This window comes from Coffea eugenioides, unplaced genomic scaffold (assembly GCF_003713205.1).
Source record: "Coffea eugenioides isolate CCC68of unplaced genomic scaffold, Ceug_1.0 ScVebR1_117;HRSCAF=507, whole genome shotgun sequence".
In the NCBI taxonomy this organism is placed as follows: domain Eukaryota; kingdom Viridiplantae; phylum Streptophyta; class Magnoliopsida; order Gentianales; family Rubiaceae; genus Coffea; species Coffea eugenioides.
In genome coordinates this window covers 370187-388420 of record NW_020861563.1, presented here as the reverse complement: position 1 = coordinate 388420, position 18234 = coordinate 370187, and the positions used below count along the sequence as shown (strand labels likewise).

At 33.9% G+C, this 18234-nt stretch overlaps 1 protein-coding gene across 1 annotated transcript; it reads right to left on the bottom strand.

Moving 5' to 3' along the window:
- Positions 1-491: 491 nt before the first annotated feature.
- LOC113755076 (nucleoside-triphosphatase ntp-1-like) lies at positions 492-4249 on the bottom strand. The gene is made up of 6 exons (XM_027299148.1): positions 4038-4249; positions 3428-3540; positions 2955-3080; positions 2698-2795; positions 2503-2588; positions 492-740 (listed from the first exon to the last, which is right to left on the bottom strand). Exons 1-5 carry the CDS (start codon positions 4159-4161, stop codon positions 2558-2560), a joined length of 492 nt encoding a protein of 163 aa, XP_027154949.1. The 5' UTR covers positions 4162-4249; the 3' UTR covers positions 492-740; positions 2503-2557.
- Positions 4250-18234: the final 13985 nt, after the last annotated feature.

Below are 18234 nucleotides of genomic sequence, written 5' to 3'. Positions count from 1 at the left end.
ATCACTAAAAATTAGAAAGTCGTCATTATATGAATATAGTGACGACTTTTTCCATTGTCACATTGTTGTCATTAATTCTATGTCACAAATGGGTACGTGTGACAACCTCTACAAAGTCGTCACTAAATATTATTATTTAATGACGAAGACTAAGTCGTCACTAAAAAATAGTATTCTGTGACGAAGTTTCTTGTCACTGTTTCCAAAATTTTTTTGTCATAAAAAATAGCAGAAGTCGTCACAAATTTGAACGTGCACAGTGACGACTTGAACTTGTCACTCTCACTCCTAGTATTCTGTGACAAGAATAGTCGTCACTTAGTGAACTTACAACTTTGTGTACAAGAGCTGCAATTCTATTGCATTTTCAACAACCATAGCAGAAAATTGTGGCTCGACTAATGCAAAAAACGATAGTAATTAATGTACAATGAACCCTCAAATATATATATATATGGTTATAAACATCTCTAAATTCATCAAAACACACATTAACCAAAATGGGTTCCAAAGCCCACATTAGTTCAAGTACTAACAGCCATTATCCATCCAAACAATAGAGTACTAAATTCACATCAGTTCAACTAGTAATAGCCATTACGCATCCAAAAAAACAAAGTACTCTTTCCAAACAAAAACATAGACTAAAGCAGCAATTTGTGTCAAACTGAAGTCATCTTCATGAGCATATCCAAAAGCCAACCTTTTTCATCTCCTCAAGAGCATTTAATAGCATTGTACTGCATTGAAAGAAAAGTATCATATGCATTAGAATCGATTTCAGTCAAAAAAATGCCATTACAAGCATACACTATTGAATTTGAATGAATAGTCATACTGAACAAAAATCCAATTAAGTCAATATGATAAGCTCCCACCAACATCATGTACAATGTCACACCACAGGACCATACATCCGCAATCTAGAAAATAGACAGCAATTACAAAATGAATGAAGACCTCTTGAGACAAAACTATTTAATGAGCAGAAAGTAGGTAGCAGTGCATGCCTGTTAAGCAGGAAGAAATGAACTGAACAAGCATAACCACTAGCACAAAGTTTACAAGATACTTGAGACAAGGGCCATATTGCTGAGTTAGAAGAAACAGTACAAGTGATCCTTTGGCAGCTTTGGCTGACTCTTCTTTCCTACTAAGTTAGGTGCTTCATGATAACCGGTCCGCATACAGTTTGAGACTTTGTATCTTAGAAATTGTTCTACTTAACTATTGCCTTTGATCTTCATCTACTTTGCATCTGGTTTATCTGTTGATATATGAAGGTGGAATTTGGACTTTGTTATAAACTTGGATTGAAGCTCCAAACTTCAATCTTTGGATTTATCTGTTTTTTGTTTCTTAGAAACGGAGACAAGGTCCATCACTTTTCTTTTTCTTTTTTGGTAGTTGATTAAACAGCTATACACTTTTTGGGAAGATAACAATCAGAGCACAAGATTTGGTAGAATTAAAGGCTTCGTTGTGTAACTTTTCATTTTTCAGATATTCATAAGTCAAAGTTTGACAAATTCTAAAAATCCTCTCTCCTTTTTAGATACACTTTAGCAGCACTTTTTGTGTAGTATCATATATTAGTAAGCTATTACCATCTAAGTCATCGACAAGTTAAGCGTGCACAAATAAGGATAAATGAAAAAGTAAAGTGAAAATTTCAATTAAGCTTCACTAAAATCACTAAAGATTAAAAAAAATACTTTTTCCTTAGTGTATCGATAAAAAAAAAATCAGACAAATATTGATCTAATAGGATAGTCTTCTAAAACTATGCTTACGGTGCTTACAAAGCCAAATAAAAGGAAGGCTACTGCAAAAGATACCAGTTCGGAAACTAACCAAAACTTGTCCATAGAAACCAGAGGAATACATCTAAATAGGATTACAGTCCATAACCATTGTTTGTACATTCAATTGTTTCATCTCTATGTGGGAGATGCAACATCAGATGTAACTGAGGCGGCATAAAGAATTTTCCAAACTTGGAGAGAATCCCTTGAGGCAAGGTTATTAGATGTAGTCACAACTCAATTTTCTCAATATAGTGCTCCAATTTGTCTCAAGAAATATCAATGGCAAGAGATACAAGAACTAAATTTTAGACCAACTCCTCTGACTTAGCCATTAACTTATCTTGCAGCAGATCAGACATGAACAATTAACTGCACATGTTAAATGATGTCTAAACACAATTGCTAAATGAAAGAGAATATTAGTACTCATTACATAGCCGTTTAGGTTGCAGCTGATTCCTTCTATAAGCATACTAAAGATGTTTACCAATGCTATGTAAAGGTAAACAATATCATTTTAGTTGAATAAAGACTCCACAACTAAAGAGGCTACATTTTCATGCAACAGTTGAGATGGATAACCAGCATGGATTGCCAAAAATGTTAACAACCAAATGATACTTGAATCTTTAATCATCCTCAGAAACACACATCACCAGGAAGGAGATGCAAAATATGTTACACCAGAATTTACCTTTTACCAGATTTGACAGACCATTTTCCTTCAAACTTCTTGAAATCACCATCAACTATCGAAAACTGGAGTTCACGGTCATTTGCCTGAATAAATTTCATTTGCAAATAGTTAACTGAGATAAAGTTATCACATTGGAATGCCTAGTTACTGCTACCTACTCTATTAGAATGAAAATGCAGTTTAACATCTCACATTATATTACTTGCAATAACTACTTTGTTGTCTTTGCCTTTTGTAATCTCACAAAGGTTTAACAAATCACGTATCACCATCACAAGAAACTTGTTTTCCTGCCACAGTTGATGCAAAAAATAAAAGTAAGAAAATGGTGAAAAAGAAAAAGAACCACAAAACTGAAAGTTATCCAAACACAAGGTCTCATTCTGAGAAGAAAGAAGCCAGAAAATAGTCACTCAGCGAAAAAAGACTAAAAAACAGGAAAAATATACAGCATAAAGCAATACACTTGTTCCTCCATCATTGATCCTGATATAGATCCTATTGCCCAGCAAGGTATTTAGGTTGTTCCATATCCAATCCTCACTATTCAGCTGTTTACTTAACTTCCTCAGCATCTGTTAACAAGATTCATCATACATGTCAACACCTTTTTTAAAAAAATTTTACATGTCAACTCCTTGAACAAATATAGAAGAAAATCATAATAACTATAGCAGTTTCGACAAGGAAAGATTTGAGCCCCATCATATTTAGAACCAAAATAACAATACTTAGTTTGCAGTTTCAGTTGGCATTACAAATGTATAAGAAGTCACCATTCATTACCCTAAAAGCTTCACCTATGAGTAGAAGAAATACTCAACTAACTAGAAAAAATTCAGACATGAGTTCCACATAAGTCAGTGAATATGAGCATGTCTTAACTATAGAAGAACCTAACAATTGAAAATAAATTCACAACCTGAGCTGCAGCACCTCCAAGTTCAATAATACCAGTTGTTTGCTTAGGATCACCTCCTACAGTGCCAAGGGCATAATTAGCAACGACCCAGGCATATACACCTTCATCAGAACCTAAACAATGGATCATCCAACTTTAGACTTTCAAAATATAACAAGAATTAAATGCTAACAAAACTAGTTTATAAGAATTAATATGACTAATAAAAGCCCATATAGCATTGCCAAGCTATTAGATAGGAAATGCAGCAGTTAGCATGAGACCAACATCCAAGTACATTTTACCCAGAATTCAAAAATCTGAATCTACCTATAATCTGGCCTTACTTACTTAAAGTTCAAATTTTGACTCCTTAGCAAGCACATTGTCACTTGAAGTTGAATAAACCAAAAAGATAAGCAATAACAAACACCTAACAAAGAAGTTATATCCACTCAGACAGGGTTGCAAAAGTTCACATTCTCAATGTCCAGATACGTCACTAGCATACTAACTAGAGCAAAGCACTAGAATTTCCAACACTCTTACCATTGATTATACAAAACATGCTTCAAAATGCAGATCAGAGAACCAAAATTAAAAGAAATCCACAAGCCAAATGGCATCATACCGGAAATAACGGAAGCCCAATCATCGTAAAACCTGAAACCCGAGCCCCTCAACACGGTTCGGCAAGCCTCCAAAATCCTATCTTGAACTCCTTTCTCCAACATCCTCAAACCAGCAGTTGCCATTAGCCTAATTTCAGTCTCCCTCCAATACTCCCGAGATACCCTTTTCCTCCCAAACTCCACCAGCTCCGCCACCGCAGAAGCAGCCCTCTTCGGCTCCTCCGCAAAATCAGACAACCCTGGCTGTCCTTAGCCTTCTTAGCATCAAGGCAAGCCCCAATTTTCTTGAGAAGACTGATAGCATTGGAGGTTTTCTCCATGGCCTCAGCAGAATCGGAGATCACACAGGGGATTTGCAGGACAGACTCGATCCGGTGGCTGCGGGCCATGACAAGGGAAGGCACTGCAGAGGCGGCGATGGCAGAAACCACGGCATACCATTTCTTGTTAACTGGGACCTGCGGTGCCAATGGTGCCAGATCTTGGTCGGAGCAAACATGCGGCCGCCGCAGCACATGTTGCCATAGACACCCTGGCCAGCACGGTGAGTGCCACCGCCAGGAACACGAGAGATACGGGAAACAGCGAGACCAGCACCCCAAGACTCGGCGGAGGTCTGGTGGCCGGCGGACCTAGAGACAGCGTAGGGTTGGCGAGAGTTCTTGGAGATGTCGCGATGAATGTCTTGCTAAAATGATGTCCGAAATTTTTCTAAGTGTTATGAGTGTTTTTGTTTAACTCTTGCTAAAATGACGTCGTTTCTGCTTCTTTTGTTTACCCATCTCTACTCGTTCAATTTTGTTCAATTTTTAGCTTCCCCCGCCTATACACCAAATTTCAGCTTCCCCCGCCTCTACTCCAATTTTGAGCTTCCCACTTCCATTTTAGCTTCAGCCAAAAAATAACGCTTTCAAGTGACTTTTGTACTAACTATTTGGACCTTTCTTTACAAAAACAATGCCTTCTCTAGTATATCTCTTTTTCTTTTCTCTATCTTTGTGTAATTAAAGTTGTTTATTATTTTGAGTTTTTAGCTCATAAGTTGTATTAAAACTTTATTTGTTGCATTAAAACTTTAGAATATGAAAATTTAGTGTTTTTTGATAATGTTGTTTACTAACACAGGTTCTTTTTATCTCTACAAAAAATTAATGTACAAAAACTAAAAAGCTTATTAAAAATACGTTTATGATTCAAAAAAAATTCTTTTGATGCAAATATTTTTGGTATTATTTTAATAATTTTATGAATTATGTACGAATTATGGTTTGACAAGACCTAACAATACTGTTTAGTTGATCAAATAACCAAAATAATTTGCTAATACATGCATGATACACTAAATGTTTTTGGTACAAGTACCGATTCATAAACCATAAACAATGTGACTATTGTAATTAATAATAAACTCCAGTCTCCCAATTGGTTTACTAGTTAATAATAAACTAGTTGATCAAATAACCAAAATGGTTTACTAATACATGCACGAAACACTAAATCTATTTGATACATGTACTGATTCATAAACCATAAATAATTTGATTATTGTAAATTGTAATACATAACAAACTCCAGTCATGGAATTGTCAAGATTTTTACTTAATTTCATATTAAATTTTGTTATTCTGTTCCATTATTTTCACACTATGTTAATCAGTAATTTCCCATATGTTGTCAAGAGAACTAAATAAAGAATTCATTATATTTTTTAACTTTATAACAAGGTATTAGCTATGTTTGGAATAATTGAAAAATAGGAAAACATTGTTTTTTACAATATATACCTCATTTTGCTAATGATAAACACAACTTAAAGTGTAAAAGCATAGGGTGGCATAATAAAATTAATAAAAATTTTCTTTATCACATACGAGACTAATTTGCAAAAGATAAGGTGTCATGGTAAAGTTAATGAGATTAGTTTACCAAATACGGGGCTAAACTATAAAAGTTCGAGTGTCATAATATAATTAATTAAATTTACTTGCAGCATATGGGCCATATAGAAAAAATTAAGGTGGTATATGGGGTTAAAATATAAAAGTTAGGGTGTCATAGTAGAATTAATAAAATTTGTTTACAACACATGGGTCATATTGAAAAAATTAAGGTGGTATATGGGGTCAAAATGTAAAAGTTAGGGTGTCATAGTTGAATCAATAAAATTTATTTACAACACATGGGCCATATTCAAAAAATTAAGATGGTATATGGGGTTAAAATGTAAAAGTTAGGGTGTCATAGCAAAATTAATAAAATTTATTTACAACACATGGGCCATATTAAAAAAAATTAAGGTGGTATACGGGGTCAAATTGTAAAAGTTAGGGTGGCATGGTAGAATTAATAAAACTTATTTACAACATATGGGCCATATTGAAAATATTAGGGTGACATAGTAGAATTAGCGAAAGTGAGATGGCAATAAATTATTTGGACAGTGACGACTAGTTGTTGTCACTAATTTAGAACTGGCAACCATATTGTGACGATATTTTAAGTTGTCACTGTAGGACGAGTTTCAGTGACAACATATTTTCTAGTCGTCACAACGGCAATCTCCCGCCACATTGGATAGTTGCGCGCCATCCATATTGTGACGACTTATCTCGTGTTGTCACTGTTGACGGGTGAACCCACGATCAAGTATGACGATATTAAAAGTCGTCACTAAAGTTTTCAATTGTGACAACTTTCTCTCTTGTCGCAGAGAATGTTGTCACAAAAGGCCAAATTTCTTGTAGTGTCTTTTGGAATTACCAAAAATCCTTTCGTCAATTTTTTTAGAGTCAGACCTAACACATCTTGTGCCTAAGCCTAGTCGTGATATGGGGCCAAATGAAAAGAGTAAGAAAGAATAGAACAGGAGTGATCCTTTCTTCAATCTTTTCTTTGCATTCAGGACTTCCTACTTATTCCCTTTGATCTCTCGTTTTCAACTTGACATTGCCAATACAACCTTATTTGTACTTTTGGACATATTGCAAAAAATCTGACATTCTTCCGTACGTATGCTTAGCAGAAGTGGACTTAGTCATAACAAAAACAAAACTAGTAATCCAATTAATCAGTGTCAAGCTATACCTAGTTTTGAATCCTTCCGAGCTTTTAACAACTTTATTGCTATTAGTCTTAGCAGTTTTAATTAGTTTCTGGTTGGTGTAGACAATTGCAGTTTGAAAATAATAAGGAACACGAGTGGAGGGAGAGTAGATGATGCTGGATCGGTATCTACTATTTTAGACATCTCTTGTAGATATTATTCTCATATTTTCATCTGCTACGTAATTGTGACCAGGTTCAAGCTTCTTCAGAATCTGGAAATGGGATTAGAAAAAGATTCTCTACGGGGTGCAGTCTTCATAACAAAGGCCACCCTTCTTGGCAGATTCCAAATGCAAAGACTAGATCATCTTCTGTGCTAGCAGCCTATGGAAGCAACTGGAAAAGTACCAAATTCTAAACTCTTCCCATAATGGCATTCTCAACAAGTTGCAGAAGGAGCTAGGAACTATTGTCAGCCCTCACCAAGTGCAATTAAAACTACGATTCATGGATAGCATTAACAATTCAGGCAACTATATGTCCGCCCCTCCCCCACCCCACACCCAACACACAAACCCAAAAAAAAAAAATGCCGGCAACTATAAGACATATTTTTAATTTCAGTTTCATCCCAAACCATTGCCCTCCTTCAAGATGAAATTTCCCTCCTTCGTTTCCTTTTTCTTATTTTTTTTGTGAGTTGCAGTTTATGCAAAAGCTTTGTATCACCTCTTATGTAGATGTCAAAGTAGGAAATGCCACGCCATCATAATAATTTTTTCCAAATTTAAGTACTGTAATTTTTTAAATTAAAAAAATTTCAATTTCAAAGCTTTTCTAAATTATTGAGTTTCCTTATGCACATATGGAAAGTGTTTGTAGGAAATTTGGATGTAGGACACAAAACACTGTGTGATTGCCTAAATATTTCTTCTACTATTGTGATTGCCGCATATTCCATTTATATACTTGTATTTTAAGATAACTCATCAATGTGCCATTGAAATCTAATTCAATTTCATAAACAACAAAAACCTAGAAATAATTCTTCAAAGTATGCTACATGTCTTATTTCTTTTGGAGTCGATAAATCATGGATAATCTTTTGTGTTTTTTTTTCCAAAGATCAAAAGTTGATAAGTTCAGAAATATTTTTTTCACAAATGAGAAGAAACATCGTCTTGGTAAACATCGATCGCTTGATTTCTTTTATCAGTTTCTTGCATTATTTCTGTCTCATCTTATTTTTAGCCAAAATATTTCTTTAGGAAAATTAGATTTTGGGCTAATTCCACACCTCTATGATTAAACTCTTTTTAAGACACACACCTTGTGATTAAAAAATATTCATTAACATCCATTGTGCTTTTAATTTAAGTGAAAAAATGACAGAAATAGACTCTACTAGTGAAAATTTAACTTTACACAATCCAATAGTGTAATTGATTACTTGTTTCTAGTGATAATAAACTAAAATAATGTTTTCTTTCGAAAATACCCTCAGATGAACATTTGCACTTTATAATAAAAATATATCAACCATTTTTTATTGTATAGAAGGTTCAAATACCCTAAAAGTGATGATTTGAAACTTTTTAAAGATTGCAAATGTTAATTTGGAGGTATTTGTAGAGGAAAAATATTATTAAGTCTTCACGTCATTAGCATCAAGTAACTAATTGCACTATTGAAATGCTTACAGTGAAATCTCCGCTAGTGAAGTCTGCTTCCATGTTTTCCTACTTAAATTCAAAGCACATAGGGTACAAGTGGACTTTTTTGAACCATAAGGGGTATATCTTAAAAAATGCTAAACTACAAGGGAAATATGAGGAATTTGCCCCTAAATTATTATCCAGATTATGATACTTTCAGCTTTCAATAGCCCATTACGACCATACATGTTTTCACTTTATTGGAGTTCTTGGAAATTTCTAAATGCATGTAGCCTTCATCACATGTATCGAAAAGGAAAATTTGCACGTAGTTTTTCTCCTGACCTGAAATTTAGAAATGTTACGGACGTAATTATTTTTCCTGATCAGCGCATTGATCTACCAATGAGGATTTTTTAGGTCTCCAAGAGTTTTAGATTCTCGATTGCCTTGGCGTTGGTATCTAGTTATGGTATATCTACATCTTTACAAATGTTGATAATCAATTTTGGAATGCCATTCAATTCAAGACCAAATATAGGTGTGATGGGGCGTAGTGTGGTGCGTTGACAAGGGTTTATTTTACGTATTTTTTAGTGTGTTTTATTAGTTAATTTTGGTTTGATTATTTAGTTTTATAACTAAAATAACTAAGGTTTTGGTAAAAAACTACATTTTATGTTAAAATGGCTAAACATTGCATTTTATGGATTTTTATGGTACTTCATATTTTGTAGGTTTAATGATTCAATCATCAATGAAGTATATTGAGAAGATATTTGGAGGATTGAAGATGGATTAAAGTGGTGAAAATAAAATATGAAGTGTAAAAGAAGAAATGCAATTTTAGGACAAAAATCAAGAGAAGTCAGCTTTGACAACTCAGACACATTTTCGTATTTTGACTATATCAGGAGCTACAATGATCGGATCAAGGTGATCTTGGTACCATTTTGAAGCTAAGAGATATATCTACATTTGGTATGAAGACATCAAAGTCCAATTCAGCCGTTTTCTTGGTCAAAAGGTCGAAACACAGAAACTTATCTGGATGGTCGAAAGCTGAAGCCTAGAATTGACCAGTCTATGGTATTTTGACCATATCTCTGTCCACTGATCTCCAAATTAGATGATTCTTGAAGCATTGGAACGCTAATTCAAAGGGCTACAACTTTTGTGTTTTCCACAAAAGCCAGTTCGGCCTTCATCATGGAGAAAAATGCAGTTAAAGTGAGGTCAAAAGTAAAAACGTGTATGGCAGCCGAATTTCTGTAATTTGCTCAGCCATTTTTCTCATCTTCACACTACTTTCCAGCTAGAGTTGAAGAGAAAACGTAGGCTGCACATGCTTCAGAAGACATAAGGAAGAGATATAGCCAAGGTTCCAAGTCAAAAGCCATTATTTTTGACTCCCTTAACAAATTCAGATTTGGAGAATCATAGCAGAAATTTTTGACTGGTAAGGGAAGGACTTTTCATCAGCTTATATGCAGGACATTGAGGAACATACGGGGGAAGCTTGAAGAGTGCAGAAATGTAGTTCTTCCATTTCCTTAGTGTAGGATAGTGTAGTAAGTGTAGTTCATCCATTCTTGTATAATGGCTAGATTAGGATGAAAATGGAGATGAAGAAAGAGAAGTTGAAGCTCAAGTGACATGGGTTATCTCTTCTCCAACTCTTTATCTTTTGTATTAGATTCTTAAATATAGTTAATATGCAAGTTCTGGAATTTATGTCTATTATGTGTTTCTAAAGTTTATGCCTTGGGTTTGGTTGAACTTTCTATGATTGTTAGTGTTTATCATTTGGCTATTTAACTGCTATGATTTGAGCAAGTTATTTAGCACTTTGGCTCTTTAAATCATGATTAATCTGGTACCATTAATTCTGATTATCTAAGGTGTTATTTCTGCAATGAAAATTGAGATTTAACATTAGTTCAAGAAGTGCTAAATATAGGGAGTACACTCACGAAAGTAGAGGTGCACCTATGTGGTTTTTAGTGATTCATTTCATGTAATTTCACTGAAGAAATGAACTTGTAGCTAATTTCATAACCATGAGAATAGGTATGGATTAGTTATAAGTATAATTGATTCACTACGAAAGTAGGATTCAAATGCATAAGGAAATTACACCATAACTAGCCTAGATGTAGTAATTAATGATCCAAATATAGCACTTGCATGAGTAGTTGGGGATACCATAACCTAAGGAGCTTTCATTTGTCATTTTGTATAATTTCAGTAGGATAAATTTGTTATAATTCATTGATAGTCTAAATAATAGAGAAGCTTTAGTAATACCGGTAATTGTTCACTCTTCCTTGTGGGATCGACCCGATATATACCCTAAACTACTAGTTGATCTGTATACTTGCAGTGAACGGGTGTAATTCGGTATTTTTTAGCTTGCACGTATGTAAAATACCCGTCAAGTTTTTGGCGCCGTTGCCGGGGAAGATTTGGCAATATCGGTGTGAAGAGCAACTTTATTAATTTAGACAATTTTTCTTATTTTTGTTGTTTTTGTTGTATCTTGTGTGTTTTATGTCATTTTTTTGAGTCAATTTTTATTATTATTATTATTTTTTTTCTGTTTTAGTTTGTGTCTTGGAATCTATCCTTCTTAACTGATCTTACTTTTGAGATTGTTTAAAAGTAATTTTAGATAATGAGGAGGGTAGGTGAATTGGGAGGACAAAGCTTGAGAAATGAAAGATTGGCAATGGATGGTTACCAAGTGCAAAACTCCTTCAACAGAGGTAACCAAGAAATTACTGAAGGTATGTCTTTTGAAAATGGTTTGAAGTGCTTAAAGGCAAAATTTGATGTTATGATGGACACAATTATGCATGAAATTGAGCAAGGGAGGAATGTTAATGATTTTAATTCTTATCATGTGATTTGTGACTTGTGTGGAGGTTATCATGCTACTAATACATGTATGCAGCACACAAATGTGGATTATTATGATGAATTAGAGCATTTACAATCCTTGTTTTGATCAATATAGTGCTATTGGAACAATTCTCCTGTGTGTGGTTGGGATAATCAATGTACTTATAATAATTCCTCATATTTTTACGATTACCAACCTGATGTATTCAATATGAATCAAACCATCTTGGGAGTTGGCAAATTGAAATGGTAGCTAATGATTCTAAGCCATTTGGGAGTTAGCTTTTAGAAAAATTAGCTAATGCAACTTCCAACCGTTTTGATAGGGAAGAAAGAATAGATGAACTGACTTCTCACTTTAGTAGAATACAAGAGAAATTGAATGCATTGTGTGAAGTTATTTCCTCTAAAAATTTGCAAAATGATCCTAGCATGAATGGTAGGAATGTTGTATGTGAAAATGGATTTCATTTGGATGAAAATGATGAATTTCAATTGTGTTTTAATGAGCAAATATCCATTTCACATGATAATATCTTTGGAACTAACCTTGAACCTCAAGAGGTGAGTTTTAATGACTCATTTTTCACCCCTCTTGAGGAATGCATTGAAAGTGTAGGTTCTAAGGGTATTGCTGCCCAGGATACTCTCATGACATTTCCGTTGGTAAGTTCTCAAGTGGTGCATATTCAAGGTAATATTTATGAAACACTTGGGATAAGTAAGTCAATTCCATTTCTCCTATCATTAGATCATGTGACTTTTGCTATAAAGTCACCATTTAATGATCCACCACGACCAAAAATGGTGGATTATTCGTTAACTAAGCCTCCTTGAAAAATGAGGTGAAATAGTCAAGCTATTGACTTTAAAGAAGCGCTTATTGGGAGGCAACCCAATGTTTGTTTAAGTTTATGTTATTTTGGGGTGATTTTATGTTTAAAGTATATGTTTGAGTTATTTTGTTATTTTTCATTTGTAGGTATTGGAAATGGAAGCAAAAGTGACCAAATGAGGTGAAAAAAGCGAAATTTGATCAAGGAACTCAACCCCTCAATTTGAGTAATTGTTGTTTTTGATTTGTTAGAAGGGGTGAAAATGCATATTTTGATCATTTTACATGTGCATGCATTGAGAATTTTAGCAAACAAATGATCTATGATGCATTTCGTGTGATTGGGGTACAAATGGTAATTTTTCAAAATTGGCTTTCTGCAAAAATTTCGCAGAAGAAAATGCACTTGGGCTGAAAACGCGCCTTATAATCGCGTTTTCCATAATCGCGTTTTGAATTCTGCGCCTATACTGAAGAAAACGCGCCTCAAAACGCGACAGGAAGTCGCGTTTTCTACCAAGTCGCGTTTTCCAGCCTGATCAAAAATTGAAAACGCGCCTTCAAATACGCGACTCCAAGTCGCGTTTTATAACACAGTCGCGTTTTCGATCCTGCAAGATATGTGAAGAAACGCGACTTCACAAAACGCGGCTTGTTGGCGCGTTTTGATGAGTCGCGTTTTCGGAGCAAAAAAAAAAAAAATGCAGATTCCTTGATTCTCTTTTTCTTCTTTTCCTCATATATTTTCTTGTACCTTCAGTTGCTTATTGTGTATTTTCTATAGGTACATCACCACCACAAAGGCTTAGGAATTACGGATCGCCGTTATATGTTTATTAAGCCTTTGTTATCACTTTTGTTTCTCATTTTCCATTTTTAGGTTTATATCACTAATGGTTACCAAATGGAACTCATGAAGCGATGAAGACAAGCGAACAACATACCTTGAAGCTTCATATTCAATCACAACAATAGGGGAGTATTATTTTTTTATCTTGATTTTCCTTCTTACACATTGAGGACAATGTGTATGTTAAGTGTGGGGGGAAGAATTGAGATTATATACATTGTATGTGATTGACTTATTAGTTGCAAATATTGGACTTGTGTTAAAATTCAAAATTTTTCTAAAATCTTGTCCAAAATTGCAAACTTGCCCCAAAAAGTTTCATATTTTTTCGATTTTATCCAAGGGGTAACAAGTTCCATACCATTAGTAGTTCAAATTCCTTCTACATTTGAGATAAATATATGTGATTTGGAAACTTCTTTTCTCATTTAACTTGGAAATGACTATTATGTGATTATAATTTTTGCATTTGTAGGAAAGTATATCTTTTAAAGTGGAGAAAATTATGCCTATATTTTTTTTGCATATTTGATGAAATTTCTTCTCTTTATTGGATTTTATAAGTTAAGTGATAAATATGGTCAATGAGTGCAATACTCTTCTCATGATTATTCTTTTGAGGAATTTATTATTATCTTTGCTGTAAAAAGAAACAAAAAAAAGAAAAAAAGAAAAAAATAAGATTTATTCTACTCCAATGATTCTCGTACTTAGTAACCGGGAGTCGTCATCTAAAAATGTCGACTTTCGCGTAAAACGGTACTTGAATTAAGAGTATGCAAAGCAACTTGAGTATGTGAAGTGTTGAGTAACCGGTGATCTTCATCTAAAAATGTCGATCCTCGCGTAAAAAGATACTTTCACAACTTAAGTAATATTTAGCTATATTATATAAATAAATCCCTCTTTAAGTTAAATAAGAAGATGATCATGGGTTTAGGAAGCATATTATTGACCATATGAGTTACTTACTTGTAAGATTGGGTAAGGATGAAAAATTGATTTGAATTTGTTATAATGACGGTATAATTGGCTCTCCTTTACTTGATATTATGAGTACTTGAACTTAATTGAATAATTGCATAATGGTTATTTACTCTGTTTTGAGGAAATGAAGTTGAAATGCTACATATATTTATTTTCAAATTTTGGATCATTGTTGGTTTGTATTTTTATTGCTTGAGGACAAGCAATGGTTCAAGTGTGGGGGTATTTGACAAGGGTTTATTTTACGTATTTTTAGTATGTTTTATTAGTTAATTTTGGTTTGATTATTTAGTTTTATAACTAAAATAACTAAGGTTTTGGTAAAAAACTACATTTTATGTTAAAATGGCTAAACATTGCATTTTATGGATTTTTATGGTAAAAACTTCATATTTTGTAGGTTTAATGATTCAATCATCAATGAAGTATATTGAGAAGATATTTGGAGGATTGAAGATGGATTAAAGTGGTGAAAATAAAATATGAAGTGTAAAAGAAGAAATGCAATTTGAGGACAAAAATCAAGAAAAGTCAGCTTTGACAACTCAGATACATTTTCGTATTTTGACTATATCAGGAGCTACAATGATCGGATCAAGGTGATCTTGGTACCATTTTGAAGCTAAGAGATATATCTACATTTGGTATGAAGACATCAAAGTCCAATTCAGCCGTTTTCTTGGTCAAAAGGTCGAAACACAGAAACTTATCTGGATGGTCGAAAGCTGAAGCCTAGAATTGACCAGTCTATGGTATTTTGACCATATCTCTGTCCACTGATCTCCAAATTAGATGATTCTTGAAGCATTGGAACGCTAATTCAAAGGGCTACAACTTTTGTGTTTTCCACAAAAGCCAGTTCGGCCTTCATCATGGAGAAAAATGCAGTTAAAGTGAGGTCAAAAGTAAAAACGTGTATGGCAGCCGAATTTCTGTAATTTGCTCAGCCATTTTTCTCATCTTCACACTACTTTCCAGCTAGAGTTGAAGAGAAAACGTAGGCTGCACATGCTTCAGAAGACATAAGGAAGAGATATAGCCAAGGTTCCAAGTCAAAAGCCATTATTTTTGACTCCCTTAACAAATTCAGATTTGGAGAATCATAGCAGAAATTTTTGACTGGTAAGGGAAGGACTTTTCATCAGCTTATATGCAGGACATTGAGGAACATACGGGGGAAGCTTGAAGAGTGCAGAAATGTAGTTCTTCCATTTCCTTAGTGTAGGATAGTGTAGTAAGTGTAGTTCATCCATTCTTGTATAATGGCTAGATTAGGATGAAAATGGAGATGAAGAAAGAGAAGTTGAAGCTCAAGTGACATGGGTTATCTCTTCTCCAACTCTTTATCTTTTGTATTAGATTCTTAAATATAGTTAATATGCAAGTTCTGGAATTTATGTCTATTATGTGTTTCTAAAGTTTATGCCTTGGGTTTGGTTGAACTTTCTATGATTGTTAGTGTTTATCATTTGGCTATTTAACTGCTATGATTTGAGCAAGTTATTTAGCACTTTGGCTCTTTAAATCATGATTAATCTGGTACCATTAATTCTGATTATCTAAGGTGTTATTTCTGCAATGAAAATTGAGATTTAACATTAGTTCAAGAAGTGCTAAACATAGGGAGTACACTCACGAAAGTAGAGGTGTACCTATGTGGTTTTTAGTGATTCATTTCATGTAATTTCACTGAAAAAATGAACTTGTAGCTAATTTCATAACCATGAGAATAGGTATGGATTAGTTATAAGTATAATTGATTCACTACGAAAGTAGGATTCAAATGCATAAGGAAATTACACCATAATTAGCCTAGATGTAGTAATTAATGATCCAAATATAGCACTTGCATGAGTAGTTAGGGATACCATAACCTAAGGAGCTTTCATTTGTCATTTTGTATAATTTCAGTAGGTTAAATTTGTTATAATTTATTGATAGTCTAAATAATAAAGAAACTTTAGTAATACCGGTAATTGTTCACTCTTCCCTGTGGGATCGACCCGATATATACCCTAAACTACTAGTTGATCTGTATACTTGCAGTGAACGGGTGTAATTCGGTATTTTTTAGCTTGCACGTATGTAAAATACCCGTCATGCGTAGTAACCAGGATGTCTGTTGGCTACCTTACTTATTTTCCTTAAGGGATAATTTCAGAGGCTTCTAATAATTTCACTTAGCATTCTTAAAATTTTAAAAGTAATTCCTATTTAAAAGTAATTTCTATGAAAAAAGATGTTAGTTTTATTCCTATTCATAAGAGTTTATCATTCAAAGTAGATTGTTACGGGCCGTATTTCTTGTAATCACAGCATTGAATGACAGAGCCAACATTTGTATTTGTGTGCATAAATGTGGATTGAAACTAAGATATGAACATTTGTGTGAATTTTGAATAATTGATGAAATTAAGGTTTATGTTTGTTTGTCACAATCTTGGTTCAAAGACTTTGGAAAACCAATGTACGTGTCTAATAAATATCATAGGAAATCGTGAGTTATACGAATAGATGGAGTACATGAAAAGGAGAATGGTTTGTAGGGTGCATTTGTAAGTTTAATTCTCTTGAGCCTTATACATACATACATATATATATATATATACACACACGTAAAAAGGGATTTTATTTAATAGAACATGAATGTACATAAGTGCAAAGGAATCTGCTCCACAAAGTTACGGCTACAACCAATTAAGCTATACAATAGTACTGCTCAATGAACTAAACTCAGATTATGCCGTCAACATTTAAGGAAAATCTCTTAGGAAAAATCCCAACTAAGGTAAAATAACCATTTGTCCCTTGTACTCGATACATTCTTCCATTTTACCACATAGCTGTGAATCTTCTTTAGCACTCTGCGTACAATAGCTTCAGCATCAGAGGCTTTATATTGGAACACCCTATAATTTCTCTCATTCCATATATAATATACAGCTGCTCGTAGTGCCAACTTCTTTACTGTGTTTATAAAGCATTCTTTCTTCCAACTGAGCCATTCAACTTCAGTATTCCATTCATAAGTCCCTCGATATTGCAAGTAGCATTGATGTATTCCTGACCAAATATAAGCTGTATACTTACATTGAAAAAAGAGATGATTACAAGATTCATTTCCAGTATAGCATAATACACATTTCATTTCAGTCATAATGCCCCACTTAACCAACCTATCCTTTGTGCTTAATCTATTCTCACACAACAACCATAAGATAAATGAATGTTTTGGGATATATTTTTTGAACCATACAAGATGATGCCAATAGACCTCAGCAGAAAAATGATTCAACACTTCATTTGCATATCAAGAACAAACCTAATTTACTGGGCAGCCGTTTCACTATATCTGACATTCCCTCACTTAATGACTGTCTAGAAGGAAGAAATTGTGCAAAATCATCTATTTCATCTGTTCTCCTCCTACCAGTGGGGATCTTTCACTCTCTATTTTCAATGATAAAAGAAACCTTAGCCTGTAGCGTGCTTCCAAACTGTCACGCCATATTGGGCCCATAAGCTATCAACAATGGCCCTCTATGGCGCCAATTATTATACCAGAAATAAGTATTTTCTACACTTTTGATCACTGAGACAATAAAAGGCTGTGTAATAGGTCTGATCCAGAGAAGTTTATGCCAAATCCAAGAACAAGATTGAGGCAATGAAATAGACTAGAAACATTTATTATTGAATTTCACAGTGTGAACCCAAGCAATCCAAAGAGAATCCTTTTTAAGTGCTATGTGCTAAATATGCTTAAACAATAAAGCCTTATTCCAATTAGTCAAATTCGGTAGTCCTAGCCCTCCCTGTTTGATAGGTTTGCTCATTTCCTTCCAGCATACTTTGATCCCATTCTTGATAGAATCTACTCCTTTCCATAAGAATGCAGTAAGCATAGCTTCAATCCTCTTAAT